This window comes from Stegodyphus dumicola, chromosome 5 (genome assembly GCF_044657685.1).
Source record: "Stegodyphus dumicola isolate Sdum_Otavi_A_Nest chromosome 5, ASM4465768v1".
Lineage (NCBI taxonomy): Eukaryota > Metazoa > Arthropoda > Arachnida > Araneae > Eresidae > Stegodyphus > Stegodyphus dumicola.
Window position 1 is genome coordinate 102,543,398 of NC_140772.1, and position 17,402 is coordinate 102,560,799.

Below are 17,402 nucleotides of genomic sequence, written 5' to 3' on the forward strand. Positions count from 1 at the left end.
ATTGATAAATCTGGAAACATAAGATGTTATTCTACATATTTATGTCACTGAAACTTTCGACAAAAAAGGTACCTACACGCTTTTCAATAACACAGTTTGCAGAAGATTTTTTGTTTCCTTCTTTTTCGTTTCTCACAATTGGCTACTTTATCCTCTTCATTACGAATTCTTGGAGATATGAACAAAAGATGTTATCTGTAACATGCCAAGATAGGCCATACGACAATAGTTAATTTTTGAGCGGGCTTTCACTCTCTGTCTTCTTATCAACAAGTACAATGGATTCTCACAGCTGAGCCCGTATTTCCACACAATGCAGTACTATTTCTAAATCTGTCCACAGATATTTCTTCATTTCTAAGTTCCTCAATGAGTGTCGGATAAATGTGACGAACTGAGCTCCTAAAAGCTCCAATTGAGGTAATGTATAACTTTCTTTGTGGGAGGGTCACTCTTGTTTCGAACATGACAAATGATGTTTTTATTTGCTTATTTTCGAAGTATCTCAAATATCCAACTGTGGCATAGCCCCTTTGGCTTACCTGTAATACAGTGCAATTCAATATTTAACATATTATTTCTTAATAGACTGTTAAAATAATGTCTTAGAATTTCAGTATTTTTTTACTTAAATTTCATAATACAGTCAAAAGTCTTTAATCCGGACCTCAAAGCCACAAACTTTTTGCACATGAGTAAACGCATAATGCATTTACACATGCGCGTTTAATGTATAATGGATGGTATAAACTAAACTAAAATTATCTATTTCAGTTAATGTTGCAGACTGCGTTGTTCCTTAATCTTCTAATTGGATCAGACTTATTATTTTTTGCAGACTGTTAGAACAATTTTATAAAAGTAAGCTTGAACTTTCGTTTATGTCAAAAACAATTTCCGATTCTGGAGCTGCCAAAGGATCTACAAAGCAAAAGCCTGTTTTGATGTCCATAAAAAAAAAAAAAAAAAAAAAAAAAAAAAAAAGTGGAATTGCTGCAAAAAATGGATTAAAGCATATCCTTTGTTTCTCTAACCATTCCAAAGTCTGTTTATCAATTTCACGCTGCTCTCTGGGGGGAGGGGGGTTGCACTCACAATGAACTGGAAGTTGATCTGTCAGCACTATCCTTATCTTCAGGGCAAATGCTTTTATTTTATTCGGCTTATAATCCTTACTAAATGTAATATTTCATCTCGTCTTTGATATGATTTAAATCAAAATCAAATAGTTTTCTGGTTGCAATTTTCTAATTTTGACTATGTGTAATGTTTGCTTTACGCATGCGCGCGTTGAAAGAAATGTTTTATAAAGTAAACAAATAAATATTAATCATTTTTTTTTTGTAAATTTTGATACCCTTTAGAGCATAATTTCTCTTTATTTCATAAATTAGTTTCTTATTTTTAATTTTATAATTTCTGCATGCCATCTTACCAGATTTAAACTGATGATCTATATTACGGAAAAACCGATAATCCGGAATCATCGAAGTCCCGAAGAGTCCGAATTAAAGACTTTTGACTGTACCAGCCTTTAAATTAGCTTTGCAAATTCTTGGTCAAGTAATAAATACCACTGCTATCTCCTTTGAAAACATTTCTTGTATCATCATTCTAGCTAGGATCATTCTAAAGGGAGATATGGAACTGATAGGATCATATATTTCGCCTACAACTCGAAGCATCTTCTATTTTTTTATTTTCTCAGTTGGATCAGTTCATCTCAGATTCGAAATTTTAATCTATCTGCATCGCAATTTCAGATATATTCTAACGCAATACTAGTCATTCTACTTTCATTAAATTTCACATTTTCAGTTACATTCCAAATTGTATGTAATCGGAAATTATTGCTTCTCCACTTTCTCATATTGATACTAGTAAACATGTTTTCCAAAGCTTCATAAATTTCTACGATCTCTTCTTCCACCATCTGTACCATGCATCAAATCAGCTACACAAATTCTTATTTCAAGAAGCTGACCAATCTTTGAGTATTGTGAATTCAACTTTATTGTGCGGTGCTTTATAGTTGCTGCAAGCAAAAGGGGACTGCAGATTGCACTAAATATTACATATGCCATTCTTAAAATCATCGGCTGTTCCTTTTCCTTTGGAACCCAAATGAATCTTACAGCATTTCTGTCCTTAGGTTTCAACTGAATTAGGGGCTTCAATATCTGCAGCAAATGCTATTCTATGTTGACGAAAATTAATTAGCAAATCTATTAAATCATAATTTATATTCGGTTCTGAATGAAAGCAATCATTTAAAGATACACTGTCATGAGTGTCAAATACAACCTTTAACTTCATAGAATTGTGATTTCTCTGATAATACAAGGAGGAGGTAAAAAATAGATATTTCCTATAGAATTCTTTGAAACCTTTTCCACTATTCCTTTATTTAGATAATCTTCACTTTGCGAATTAAATCACTAATACCTGTCATAAGTTTTAGGGGTTTTCTTAAAACTTCTCAGTAAACAGTTTGTTTAAGCTAATATTATAATTACTAGCAATTTTGATGACCGTATCCTTCCAAGGTAATGAAACTTTATAATGATTATTTTTATTTCAGTTCCTTCTTCAAATCCCTACATAACTTCTTTGTAATTTTCATTTATTGCAGAGTCAACTGATCCAATAACATCCAAATTCCATAATGTTTTATAAGCTGCACTAGTTTTAAAATTATGTGCATGTGAAATATTCTCAACTACATCCATTATTGCAAATGTGGAGTGAATGTAGAGGCATTACTTAAAGCTTCAGTTCCACTTACAGTGCAATCAAATAAGGTTTCAGAAGCAACAAGGCCCTTTGATAATCTTTTAACATTCCCAGTGAATATTTTCCAATAAAAATCATTAAAACTGATATTTGAGAGCTATGACCTTATTTATTTGTAGCAGCAAGTCTTATCAAATTTTAATTACAATAATAAAATATTTCTTTTCCTAGCACACAAACAGCTTGGCTAATGGGAGGGAGTTTCAAGAGCTTCAGTTATTATTTTTCCAGATACATCTATATCTCTAAAAAAACTTTAACCTTTTTTAGCTTTTTATCCATAGGCTCAGTAAAACCAAAGGAATAAATCTGAAGTTCTTCTGCCCCTATAACATTTTATTTCAATTGTTTTGATACTTATGCCAGAATGAAAGATTTATGAGAAGCAGAATCAAAAATCAGCCTTACATTTTTTCCCTCCCATTCTGAAGTGCTTTTGCATTTACAGTTTGTAAATAAACTTTATTTTTGCTATCTCTTCCCAAAATTGATTGATAGCACCCTGTCCTTTTTAAACTCATTTTTATCTTCCCATTTATTTTCAACCTTTAAACATGCAAAACAGTAACATGCCTTAATGAACATAAATCACAGCATATAACCCACCTGCAATGGGCTGACCTATGAGCCTCTCAAAAACATAACTAACATCTGCCAGCAATTTTTTCTTTCTTTCTTTTTTTCTTCAAATGGAATTTGGCAGTCTGAAGTGGATTGTTTCAAAGATTTAGTTTCTATCTTCCTGCAAAATAGGTAATTGCCTCTTGATGTATTTGTATTCAAGGACACAACTGCTGGGACAAAATGTTTATTTTTGAAGGCAGTGTGATTTGTTTCCACTTCAGAAAAGGTCTTACAACTGATATTTATGTTGTTCATTTCCAGCACACTCAGAATAATTGGTTGTTCATTTCCAGCACACTCAGAATAATTGGGGGTAATGCTTAGAAAAATGTAGTTCTCTGCTCTCAACTTCTTTCTTCAGAAATTACAAAATATTAGTCCCCATGATTTCTGTGCCACACTACGAAGTAAAAAAGAAGTATTGTAACCGTGAAAAGTTTCAGCCATCATATTTCAATGAAAATATACATTTTGACCGCTACTGAATGCAACTTAACGTTTTTGCATGACGTAAGGACAGAATGAAAGACTATTTCCCCCCAAAAATATTATAAAACTGATTTAAAATGAATTCTAAAGAGAATTTTTCATGCCGTCTGTACGTACGTACATATCTCGCATAACTCAAAAACGAGTAGCTTCAGAATGTTAAAAATTTGCATATAGGACTACTATAACATGTAGATGTGCAACTCATATTTTGATTGCAATCAGCCGCACCAAACATATATAAATATACCCACTCCGTTAACTGGCTCAGTGATCTCAGTTTCTTTACTCTTATATGCTTGTAAGTTGTGCATTTTTTGCTTTAAAAATGATTGAATTATGTTGTTCTTATCTTCCGTTAAGGTTTTTATGGCTTTAGTAAATCTGCATGCAATATTCATGGAATTATCAACAATTTAAAAGTTGTTTAAATGCAGCTAAGCCTAATTAATTTTGCAATGGCGGACATGTTTGTTTACATTTCAAACTTGGCAAAATAGCATATCTGTTGACAATCTAGAGAAGCTAAGCTTCGCAACAACAAAGATAATGCCTTCTTTTATTATTGCGAATTAAATAATGTTTAATCCATTCTGAAATGTATTCGAGGAAATAAGTGTTTAAGATTTACTTCGTAATCTTTAATACAGATATTTTGAGTTTTTATGTATTTTTGCCTTGTTGAAGTGAGAGAACTAAATTAATTGAATGAGAAATACTGAATCGTCTATGAAAAACTTTCTTTTTTGTTTTGTTTGCTTAATTTCTTTTATACATCGTTTTAGATTTATTATAGTATTTGAATAGAACATGTGGCAATTGACTGATCAATTGATCTTGAACATTTTTGCAACTACTGGTAAGCTTTTAATTGACATTAAAATTCTGCCCATCAGTAAAGATTTGAGGTAATTAAATTTGTGCACAGCTTTTAAAGCAGTTATTATGTATAGAAGATTCATATTGAGCCCAAAACTTTGAAATTTACATGTCACATTTCCAAAGTTTTAGTGTACTGTAATTGTACTTTCAACTTTATTTATACTAGACAAATTAGATAGCATCTCATTCAATTTAGCACATTTTCTATTTCTAAACAGCCAATTGATCTTTTGATTTGCACAATATAATCTTATTTTTATATTACATGATAAAGCTCTTTTATTTTGCAATCTTTTCCCTCTGTAATGGCAGCTTCAATTTCAGTATCCAATTTTAATATATCATTTTTATTTAAGACGAATAAGTCATCTCCTAATGAATCAAATTTAATATTATCTAATTCTATTTCTCTTTCCAGTTTAATGATTAGTCTTGCAACTGACATTTTCAGCATTCCATGCTTCTTTTTAAACCCTTTTGAGAGGATGCCCCTTTGTTTAAGAAGTTTCTGCGGGATGGATGGGAGTCGACGAGAATAGTCGCACAGAAAGGAAGTTTTGCATTACTAAGCCTAACTTTAGAAAAAGAAATTACACACACACAGAAAGTTTAAGTCCTAGCATAATAATTTTTCTATTTCAGGTTATTATTTAAGCTATCATATACATTAAAATCAGCTTTAATAATCTTTTTCATTTACATGAAAATTTATAAGAAAAAAATTATTTACTTAGAGAAAAGTTTTTTCAAGTGCTTCTTTAATTGAGAAAATACATAAATAAACTTTAAAATTTATAACAAAATACAAGAAAGACTATATACAAGTAACAAAATTTTTCACAGGAAGTGGAAAGCAGACACTCGGTGATCTTAGTCTCTGACAAGGTGTCCGTGTCAGAGTCTCTAGAAACATCACTTTCATCCCTGTCACTAACTAGCTTATTTACCATGCGAATATATCCTCTGATAGATAACGTTTGCTTGCCATAATAAACTGAAGTCAAGGCTTTCTGAAATAAAAAGGGAAGCACGCAAAATATAAATGATGACAGCAACGCAAAGCGGAACAGAACCCCATATAACAACCCCCCCCCATAGTAGGGACATAGGAATGTATCCATAGTAGGAATATAGGAACAAAACCCACATAGTAACCCTACAGATCCTAGTAGGCAGGGAGAATTCTGAAAGCTTTCAGATTTTATATTACGCCCAAAAGGCATCTTTTTAAACGTTTTGTGTGTTACCTTTACTTATTAAATATCATGTTCTATGCACTTAAACCATAAAATTTAATTCAACAGCAACATCACAAAATAATTTTAAAATGAGCATATCTTTTGAATTCCGATACACAGTCTCGTGCACTGGAGATAAAATTCCCCCCCCCATACAGTGTTGCCATTGCTCACTTTGAAATCACGAGTTTCCTTATAAAAAATTCATTAATTCATTCATTTACAAAATATCAAATAGATAATAAAACAATTCCAAGTTCTGGCTTCCAGATGCCGATATTCTAGTGGAGGACAATTTATTGAAAATTTGATGTTCCTAGGTGCTGTTGTTTTTTTTGCAGCGCAAGAAACATATATACATTCAATGCAGATTCTTCATTATTTAATTTCTTTAAATATAATGCAGAGCTCTAATTTTTAGTGGCAACAGTTTGAAAAAAAGAACCGACATTTGTAGCTAATCAACGCAAAATGCCAAAGCGAAATTAATAATAATTTTGGGCTAAAAAGATAAAAAGGCATATCCGAAACGCAAATATTTACATCACGTGGGGAGCCAAGCTGTTTGTTTACATTACGCTTTTCCTAATCACCTGCAACAGCTGACACCAAAGTTATGTAGAATGTGATCAAACTGAAGGTTATGATGTTAAGTTCAAAAGTAATGGACGAAAAGAATGCCATCTAGTGATCCTTAAAAAATGGTTCAGCTTAAAATGCACATATGTATCACCCATTCATTCACGGGATGCAAGTCTAGAAAGATTTAACACTTATGATCTAAATAATCAATATTCAATCACGCATTGAAAGCTAACAGTAAAATCATAATCTATTTAAAGATCAATGGTAATCCTGGGACATACGTTTTTTCCCAAATTCATAATTTGTCTTATTTACTTAATTTTACTTTCAGCATCTAACAACATTTGATTAGAAAACTTTTTTTGCTTACCTTTCCTTCAAGAAATCTACAGACATTTGGAATTTTTCGCCATTTTATTACACAGGAAATTTTATTTAAGAAGAACATTATCTTTTTTTTTCTGTCGTTGTCATTACATTTCAATCAAAAATTCGCAAAGCCATAAGAAAAATAATATAAAGCTAGCAGTATGAAACTGTAACAACTTACTACAGATGAGCAGCCTGTCTGATACTATTTTCAATTCAAATAACTTATTAGGCCCAGTACTTGATTACTTTCTAATGCTCTTCATTTATGCTATTCTTTACCTACTTCGACTTCTTATCTACAACAACTATTCTGCCAAAAATAAACACAATATACAAATGGAAGTACTTGGAAACTGTACAGACTATTGACTCGGTCTGAAATGTGATACATTATACAAATTATACCTGTAATGATTATTCTCCCACATTTATTTCATTCACCATTTTTGGTCTCAACAGAATCTACAGAGAAAGTTACTTATTCCCATATCCATTGTTTTCTGAAACATCTTTCTGCTGCATCAATCATTTGTATATAATGTTCCTGAGAAAGGATTTTCTAAATGGATCGCTTAGAGAGAGGAGGAAAAACTGAAGCAAAGTGAGCATTTATTACCAATGCTACTTTCTCTATAGATTACAAATCTAGCAACACAGCAATGTTCTGTATGTGGCTTAGTTCTGTGTTTATTAGTGTCATTTCTGAATGCTATTTCATTTCAAATTGCAATAAATTTACTTCTGTTTTCAGAGGATTCAAGATTAGTTCTTGGTTTAGGTCTAAAAGAAGTATGAAGGAAAAAGATAAAAATGAACAGGATATGATACCATGCTTCACACAAACTTACAAAATATTAAGGGTTTTTTCTATGCACAGAGCAGGAATGGAAGCCTAAGCTCGAAAATCTATTTCCAGTTATGGTAAAATTCAGCCTAAATCTTTAAAAATAAATTTTATAATCTAACCAAAGATTAAATTAAGAAGTAAGCTTTCAAATACCTTTTAGCTCAGTTATACATATCAATACAGTTAGTTACATGTTATTTATATATATAACAACTACAGTTTTCTATGAATTTGCAAAAAGTAAAATTTGACAATGTTTTCCAAATGTGACCCTCAATAATTTTTACACGGCCCTTAAGGATAAGAATCCGTAGATTAAATTATACTTATTGAATGGAAAAAAAAGTAACGTACCCAATTTCTTTCAACAGATTCTCAGCAGCTAACAGAGTGCTCTCTGAAAGTGAGCCAAATGGCAAGACATCAAAACATGCATCCACACCTAAGTCTCCTAATGTTCCTTCAATAGTATAAATATCCATCTAAATAAACAAATATGTCAAATAAAAATGTTATGATCATTATGTTTCAATAATCTTACATTCAGTAATCTAAATTTTAGAATACTGAATGTAAGGTTAAAAGTTAATATCTCATCATTTGAAAGGAATACTCAAAATTAAATTCATATGATTAAAATTATGCTTCCTTTTAGTTTAATTAAGAGCTTCAGTGGACGGCCTGCTTGCTTGAACAACTGACAATTACATGGATCTAGTTTCATGTTATTTTGTATGCTAATTCTATCTCTGGCTAATTTAATTTTTAAGAACGGCAATCTAAATGTACAGAACTACAGTATAGATAATATGATCCAACTGTGGTTATGTGATTCTGTGCATAGCAGCAAATGCAAAATTAGCATTAATTTATAAATATGCAAGTTCACATGACAAATTATATACTCCGGTCACCCTTTCAGCATAGATTGAAGAAAGGGACTAACTGTCCAGTACATTTCTAATGTACTGTGTTCTTCCTGTTTTCTACATAGAAGCAAAAGATTCACAAGTTTTACTCATTCTCAAAAAACAAAAAGGGCAATGAAAGTACTGTACTATACGTCAAATACCTAGTTTCATGGAAAGATAGAATATTTATTTATCAGAATTGTACATATAGTGAAAATTCAACAGTCTTAAATCCCGTATGTACACTGCGCACAAAAAGGGGGGGGACAGTTCTATATCTCCTATTCTACTGGGCTGATTGACGAAATTCAAATTACGTTTTTCATGTCTCGATATTTTGATGCTACGACTCAAATTATGCCAGAAGTTTTATAAAAATTGCACAAGTAGTTTTTAAAAAATTAGCTCTCAAAATTTTAGCTCCTCAATGTTAATTGAATTTGGTATACATTTAATAATATTTAATTTTTTATTAGTTTTTTTGATTCTTCCTTAAACATTTCAAAATTTACGTTCATTTTACATAAAGTTCACCCATTTTTTTATTTATTTTAAAAATTTGCATAAATTTTTTGAAAAAATTTTGAATTATAACCTATAAAATTTTTACCATCATCTTAAAGTAAGTGTATTTCTAAGCATACCTGCAAAAAATTAAAGCTTTTTTATTCAAAAGGTATACACAAATTTACATATGTTCGAATTTTGAAATTAAGTTTTTTTTTTTTTTAAGCGAAAATAATGCCAAATGTGTTTTATGGATTTTGTTACAGAGTATTGCCACAGCTATTTTTAACCTTAAATTTCAAATAAAGTTTTATGGAGAATTAATTATATGAATGTTTTCCCCCTCAATCATGTGTAATAAATATTTATTAATACTATATGAAAAGCTATCTTTTTTAAATTATAGATGATATTATTAAAATGTTTAACTTCCTTTTTTAAAAAATTTTTCTTTCTTTCTTATTTTTTAAATATTTGTAAAAGTAAATTCGCGGTGTTATCATCTGCTACTTTAACCCTTTGACGTGCGGTGGTTGCGCCCTGAAACCACCAATTTTCGAATTTTTTTTCTCCTCTTCCTGCCAAAATTTTTGAGTGAAAATCAACTGATTACTGATCTTTTACATCTAAACAACACAAAATGACTGCAGAATCATACGTTTTAGGTCTTAGTACTTCAAATCGGATGCCGTTTAAAATTCGTTTTCAGTGAGACAAAACAACTTCCTTCTATTAATATAAACAACTTTAAACTTCAAAAGTTATTCATCGCACATCATGATTTCTATCATAAACAATAAAAAATAACAATAATTAAACTGCATATATGAAGAAAAAAAAAAAAAAAAACCTCTATATGTATGGCATTTGCTTTGTGGTTTCAGGGCGCGACCACTGCACCACTAGAGCATTGTGTCACAATGCTCTAGAGGCTCGGTGGTCGCGCCTTGAAACCACTGCTATTCACAATGGCGTTTGCTTGCTTCTCAGATAGGAATGTTTATTTTTACCAGATATAGATAAGGAGTTTTGAAATCACAGTTATTTTATTACTATACAATACATGCACCTGCCCAGTAAAAAGGGCTTTCTTTTCCAGAGACTTTTCTCTGACCTCAACACACTTGCTCCCCAAGCTAGTATTGTGATTTTATAAATTATTTCCTGTGGTTTAAATTTAATGTAAATATACTTTGCTGTAATTAAAAATAGAAATCATGTAAAGTTTTATTTAAATTAAAAATATTTTCTGAATATTTTGGAACGAAATACGAATAAAATAAGTATGAATGGGAAACGAATTATCAATATCAAAGCCAAAAAGACCAAGCCCCTCCTCATTAACATAAAAAACCACAAATTTCATGTGCCAGATGAAAAGAAACTAAATAATGCTGGACATATACCAGTGAAATTTAGATCCAATCACTGTACATTTTGTAGCACAAGGAAGAAACCTCATAGAAGAAGATACATGTGGTGAAACTTGCAATGTGGGCATGCATGTGCCAAAAAGACAAAACATGCTTTGAACAGTGTCACAAAAAATATTTGTTCTTTAAAATTTAAAAAAAAAAAAAAACAGTCTTTTTTTTTAATCCTTATTTTACTGAGTTTTTTTTTTAATCCATGTAGCCAAACGTTTATTTTTTAATTTTTTTTGACGATTTACTTTGTAAAATAATGTAAATATGTATATATATTATATATTATGCAATTCCTACATGCATTTTGTTTTAAATTTGTAAATTTCATCATTTATTGGAAACGCGCTTGGAGAAAGGTAAGTTTTTTTCCCTACTTACCTCGGTAAGTTTCAAACTCCTAGATGCACGGTGGTTTCACAGTGCGACCACCACCAACAGAACAATGGGCAAGAGTAGATTTTTTTAAAATTTATATATTATTTGTCTCTAGGATCATAATATTCAATTTCTAGAGTTTTTAATTTAAAAAAATTATAAAAATAATGTCGCACACATCAAAGGGTTAACTTTATTTAAATTGAATTGTCTAAAACTGAGAAAGTTCACTTGTTGTTTACTTTCACAATGTTTTTAAGCAAACAGGGCACTGACAGTTGGGTCATGTCCCAGTTTTAAAATATATATATATATAAATTTTACATTAATCCTCTTAGAAAGAATGTTTTAAGTAGTAATTTTCTCTCGTGTTGTAGAGTATATAAAAAACATGTTCTTTAATATAGAAATTATTAGGCTAAAAACTCTAAATAATATGATTTAGATTGTTTCCACCCGATATAATAATCGGTTAACTTGGTGATATAGGTAAGTGCTGCTGGAGTGGTTTATTTCTTCCTCATTTAACAAAAGTCTTTTAATTCAAACATTTATCCTTTGGACTTTATTTACAGTTAAAATGTGTTTTTTTTTTCTGTTTTTAATTATATTTAATACTATGATTAATCCAGAACTCATTTAATTTTAATTTTCTTGTGTCATTTAATGTATTCCACAAGTTGTAATGTATTTGATCATCTTTACATCTCTACCTGATTATTATAGCACACCCTTAATATAACTGTATGCCTAACATGTACGATAATAGTGAAAAGTGTTTCGCTTAGTCTCAGCAGTCCCCACCACGTACCTTCTTTCCATGTTCTGGTCCTTATTTCAATGTTCCTCGTTTCGTGGCCAGTTCCCAGAGGACACAGTACTAAGCTCTTTATTTATTCATGTATTTATTTTTAATTCCATCGACAACCAACAGGCTGAAAAGCACCTAACCAAGTAGGCCAGCTGTTTTGTCGATGGTGAAAAGAAAGAAAGTTAAAATATCTACAAAATGAAAAGCTATCTTCATCTGAAATGCATTTGATGCAATTGATATTTTAAAAAAATTGACAAAAATGCAGAATTTTTGGAAGTGTAACAACCGAAAAATTTTAATTTTTTTTGTGTCAGCACTGAAAACAAATGTAGAAGGAAAGAATGAATTTAGGGGGGAAAAGGCAAAAATTTAAAGGGGAATCTACTTCAAAGAAGTTTTGGGTGAAGAGAAAACACTTTTACGTGTACACCAGCAATGAGCAGCAATTGAGTTTGTGCTACCTTAAAAGACAAAAACGATATCATTGCAGAAGAAAGTGCAGTCGGCTGGTTTCCGACTATATGGTTGCATAAATTTAAATTTCGTCAAAGAACATCATATTGTACCATACACACAGCATCCCATTATTTCTCAGCCGAATTATTTGAAGATTCAAGAATTTATCCAGTGACATATAAGGATATCATCTAAAGACCTTTTCCATTTTGATAAAATCAGTCTTTCCTTTCAACTCATGCATTCAAAATGACCAGCCTCTAGAGACTGATAAAGGCTCTGACCAAATACTGATGAAATGGACTGACTTGGATTACTAAGTTGCGGCAAAGCAGGGCTCTCTGCCTAAAAGGAGGGACGTCTTTGTGAAAAGCTTTCTAAGGGAAACAAGCTCGTATACACATCACACATGAGAAAAACCACGAAACCGCCCATGCAAGTAGCCCATTTACCGGGATTTGAACCCTGGAGTGAGCTTACCAGTGTTCAGCAACTTTACCGCTGGGCAGTTTGTGGGTCCTTATGAAATGGAAGGTGATAACTTTATTTAAAATGAATGCCAGAAATACGAAGATGTTTCGAAAAGTTGAATCCTTTTTAATATACTTGCAGAATGCCTGAAGAAAAAGAACAGGCCATTAAGAAGAAAAAAGAAGTTTTTGCATAAAATTTAGTATTTTTTTTAATTTAAAAATTTTTAATTTTATGCTAGTTGATTCTTGGGATTTCAAAATAAAATATTTGACTAAAATATGAATAACATTTTAAGAAATTCAATGCAGTATGATAAAATTGTGGAAAGCAATAGGCACAATGAAAAACACTGTTTAAACTAATCTACGCAAGTCATCATAAGTTAAAATATTGGTTAACATCTCTCTTATTTATATATTTCTTTTCTGAACGGAACATTGAAAGGCGTGTTAACTGTGCTTTACTGTAATTTCTCTTTTAATATATGCAGTTTTCAAATGCATCATAGTCGGGGTTACAAAGTATTCTTCCGAAAGAAACACAATTCAAATAAATAAAATTAAATTCTGGAAAATTTATATTAATAAATATATTTAAAGTTCGAATGAATAAATAGAAAATTTTAAAATAATTATCTGAAGAGACAATGCAACACTAACAATTAAAACAAAAGTCTAAAAATTTAAAAATTAACTAAAATAGTAACTATGACTAAAAATATAGTATAAAGAAAACTATTTGAAAAAAAAAAAAAAATATATAAATAAACGATGCACCTTTGATTTAAACTACGCAGTTTGAATGAGTAAATAGAAATTTTTAAAACAGTTAATCGAAAGAAACCATGCAACGTAAACAATTAAAATAAATTCGAAAAAGAAAGAAATTGCTTAAAGTTTATAACAATTATAATTAAAAATATAATATAAAGAACATTATTTGAAAGAAGGAACGATGTGATTTTTTTCCTCTCACGCACAAAGTAAAAAGGAAAGGAAAATAGGTTGCCATATATTAAGAAGTTCACCAAGTGAACTATTCTTGACACAAACTAAAAAGAAAGTGCAAACAAAAATTTTTGAATTTCTCCATAAATTTCACACCAAATTTTACAAAATTAAATATTCAGGTATAATTTGAGCCGTAGAATCAAAATTGCCAAGAAGTTGTCAGGAAGAACCACTGGATGATGATTGGCAGGGGATGAACTGCATTGTTAAGTGCTCCTTACAATGTCTACTATAATGCCCGCTTTCTGTCAACAATGTTTGTTCTAGTGCCATGCCGGATGGAATGCAGAGGACTGATGTCATATAATTTTCAGTGTGGAATCCAGGTTTCTGCTTAGTTCAGACGACCACAGCATCTACGTGTGAAGGCAGCCAGGTATGAAGTGACTTACTTCAATCATGTCAATCAATACCATTTGGAGTGCTGTTGTGAATGGACAAGTGGTCAGCTGTATTCATCTTGCACATAACCCTAACCAGTCAACATTACACTGATGATTTCCCACATCCAGTTGTAATACTCATACTGCTGGGTGGGGAATTTTTTAAAGCTCACTCGCCCCATAACTACAGATTTTCTTCACAACATAGCAGTTCTCCCTCTGCTGCTATAAATGATTTTTCTGACTCTACAACAGTTCTTGTTTTTTCTTTAATGTCTGCCCATATGACCTCAACAAGTTTCACTATAATCCATGACATTTTTTAGGTGTACAGATTTTTTTCACTGCAGACTGACTGTATTTGAATTCTTAGAAATCTAAAATTCCTTTCTGCTTTAGTAAAGCAAGTAAAAGTTATTTTTTGGTTCTACCTGCAGTTGGTAGGGCAGTAACAAAATACATTTTATTACTATCTGCATATATTAATTTTTCATTCTTTTCTTTTTAATATGAAGATACACTAGTAATTACTCAGCATTTAACCTATAACAAAAGCATACTTCTAAAAGAAATGAAATGACTAAAACTGAAATTACATTCCACGCATTAACAGAATTGTATATACCATATTAACATTCTAGAAAATCAAATCATAGTTCTCATGCAATGAAATTCTATGAGTCATGACATTAATGAAATGAAGCAAATAGGAAAAACATAAATTCCATTTGTTATTTAGAAATGAAAACAAAATACAAATAAATCTGATATTTTTGCTAAGTTTTTAAACTGCAAATGCTAAACACCCCCCCCCCCCAAGATCTTAAGTGATTTTTCTTTCACTATCATATTATTAATTTTTTTTACATTATCATATTACTAAGATTCAATGATTTTTTACATTGGAATATGCACAATATAAATTTGCCACTTTCATTTAAAAAAGAGAGAGAGATATATATAAACCACATTAAAATAAAATATATTTTAAATCTCATAATTTAAAAAATTAAGATACTTAAATATTTGATATTCTTTGTTATGCTTACCAAAGTTTCCATTAAGCTTTGCAATGATGTACTCAATTTTGACTGTTCTTCAGATTTCAAATTCAATTTCACACTGCATTTTATGGCATGGCGTTTCTTATCAAGTTCCACTAAGCGATACTTCTTTGGTTGTGGCTGAAAACTAAAAGCAAAATGCTTAATTGGCAAGCACTAGTTAAAATTTAACAATTCAATACAAATTAACCCAGAAGCCCACGCACTGGGTTTAAAAGACCCAATTTGTGTTTTTTGAAAAAAAAAAAAGTTGTAAATTTCCAGAAAAAGTGTTCTATCTATGTCAATAATAAATTTTATGATCAAACTTAAAAAATAATCACATTAAAATTTTTAGTTCCTTTACATGCTTTTATGAAATAAATTTCTTAAAGTAATTGAAAATCGTATTATATATCAGCATACAGGGAAAAAATAGTATACATTTACTATATATCTGTTCTTTATTTTCTTTATTAGCACTATAGAGAAAAAATGCAACAACAAATGTTGGCAGTACATTGAACAAAGTGCTGTCGTGTGTTCAAAATACAAATATTTTTCACATTCAGCGCAGCAAGTTTTCTTTTTTCTGTGCTTTTTCACTGGGCAAACACAGAAGGTTTCTTTTTCTTTTTCTCATTAAAAAGATTTTTTTTAAAAGCAATTTATGCCATTCTCTCTCTCTCATTTACAAAATCTATATCAGTTTATGAATAAATAAAAAAGTCAAGATGATAATCCAACTAAAGTAAGAATATCTGGATTCTACCTAGCTTTGTTTCTGAAATACCTCATAACTGAAAGGTACTAAACAATAATTAAAAGTGAACAAAATTGTTTTAAGTACTAAAAAGTAGAACAACAAAAATGGTAAACAAGTAGCATCAACACATAGATTAATCTCTTTTGTTTAGAGCTTCAAAACAGAACTTGTCAAGGGAAAAAAGTGTTTTGAAGCTTTAAATTAGTCAAAACGAAACTTGTTTTAGCTGGTCTAGATAATCAACATCGTTTGAAGCTTCAAAACACTTTTCCCTTGACAAGTCCTGTTTTGAAGCTCTAAACTAAAGAGATTAACCTATGTGTTGATGCTACTTGTTTACCATTTTTGTTTGCCTACTTTTTAGCACTGAAAACATTTTTGTTCACTCTTAGCTATTGTTAATTATACCTTTCAATTACGATGTATTTCGGAAACAAAGCTAGGTAGAATCCAGATATTCTTACTGCTTAGTTGGATTATCATCTCGACTTCTTTATTCATTTAAAATTAAGCAGCACTTAGTGCTATTTTTTAACTTACTTGTACTATCGTACTTTCTTAACGCAACTTTGACTATATTCTAATTTCTGAATGAGTATCATGTGAACTAAAAATTCATGATCACTTCCATCCTTATTTTCTTCAATACATTCTTCACCAACTGATATATCAAAAAACTTTTACAACAATTCTTCCTTGTAAGATAAATTAGGCGACATATTTGCCACTTTCCATACTATCACAAATCAACTATATAACAGTAATACCAATAGGCACTCTGGGCCTAAAAGACCCAATCTGATCAAAATCAAGACTCTGAATCAAAGCCATACAGAAAAAACTTTGAAAACATAAAGAGGGCAACTTCAGACACTGGACCTTAACTTATGTGAAATAGGTGCGTTTTGAGAAACGTTTGTTTAATAGCATGGGCCCACTGGACCCAGCACTCGTGGTTTAGAGTAACATGTTACAGTGAATTGCTAACAGTATACTGCTTTTCTGTGTCATAATGCATAAACATGCATTAATCAATTACTACACCTCAAGAATATTGCAAAAATAATAGTTGTATGACACCAAGAGTAAGAAAATACTTAAAATTTATATACAAACTAATTTAACAGTTTTAAGCAGATTTTTCAACATCCACATTTAAAAATTTAAAAATAAAAAGCTTGTCTAAATTTTCGTATATTGGGAATTCTGCAAAAAATATAGTAATTGTACCGCAGAAATCAAAATTAAAAATTTCCTTTGAAGTTCACTGAAAGAGCATTATCATAAAATGTGTTATTACGATCCTTTTACATCATATAAATTGCATACATTGAAAACTGTCTCCTTCCACTGTTAATTTTACCTGAAAAAGTATGATTTTTTTTTTATTTGGGTTTTTAACTGAT

At 30.6% G+C, this 17,402-nt stretch overlaps 1 protein-coding gene across 3 annotated transcripts in view; it reads right to left on the bottom strand.

Moving 5' to 3' along the window:
* Positions 1 to 17,402, bottom strand: part of LOC118190076 (poly [ADP-ribose] polymerase tankyrase-like) — a 346,106-nt gene that overhangs the window by 44,044 nt on the left and 284,660 nt on the right. For all 3 annotated transcript variants that reach the window (XM_085816925.1, XM_085816923.1, XM_085816924.1), the window contains 2 exons: positions 15,237 to 15,378; positions 8,185 to 8,312 (listed from right to left, as the gene is read on the bottom strand). In XM_085816925.1, the coding sequence (XP_085673051.1) occupies positions 8,185 to 8,312; positions 15,237 to 15,378 (270 nt within the window). The remainder of the gene's footprint in view (positions 1 to 8,184; positions 8,313 to 15,236; positions 15,379 to 17,402) is intronic.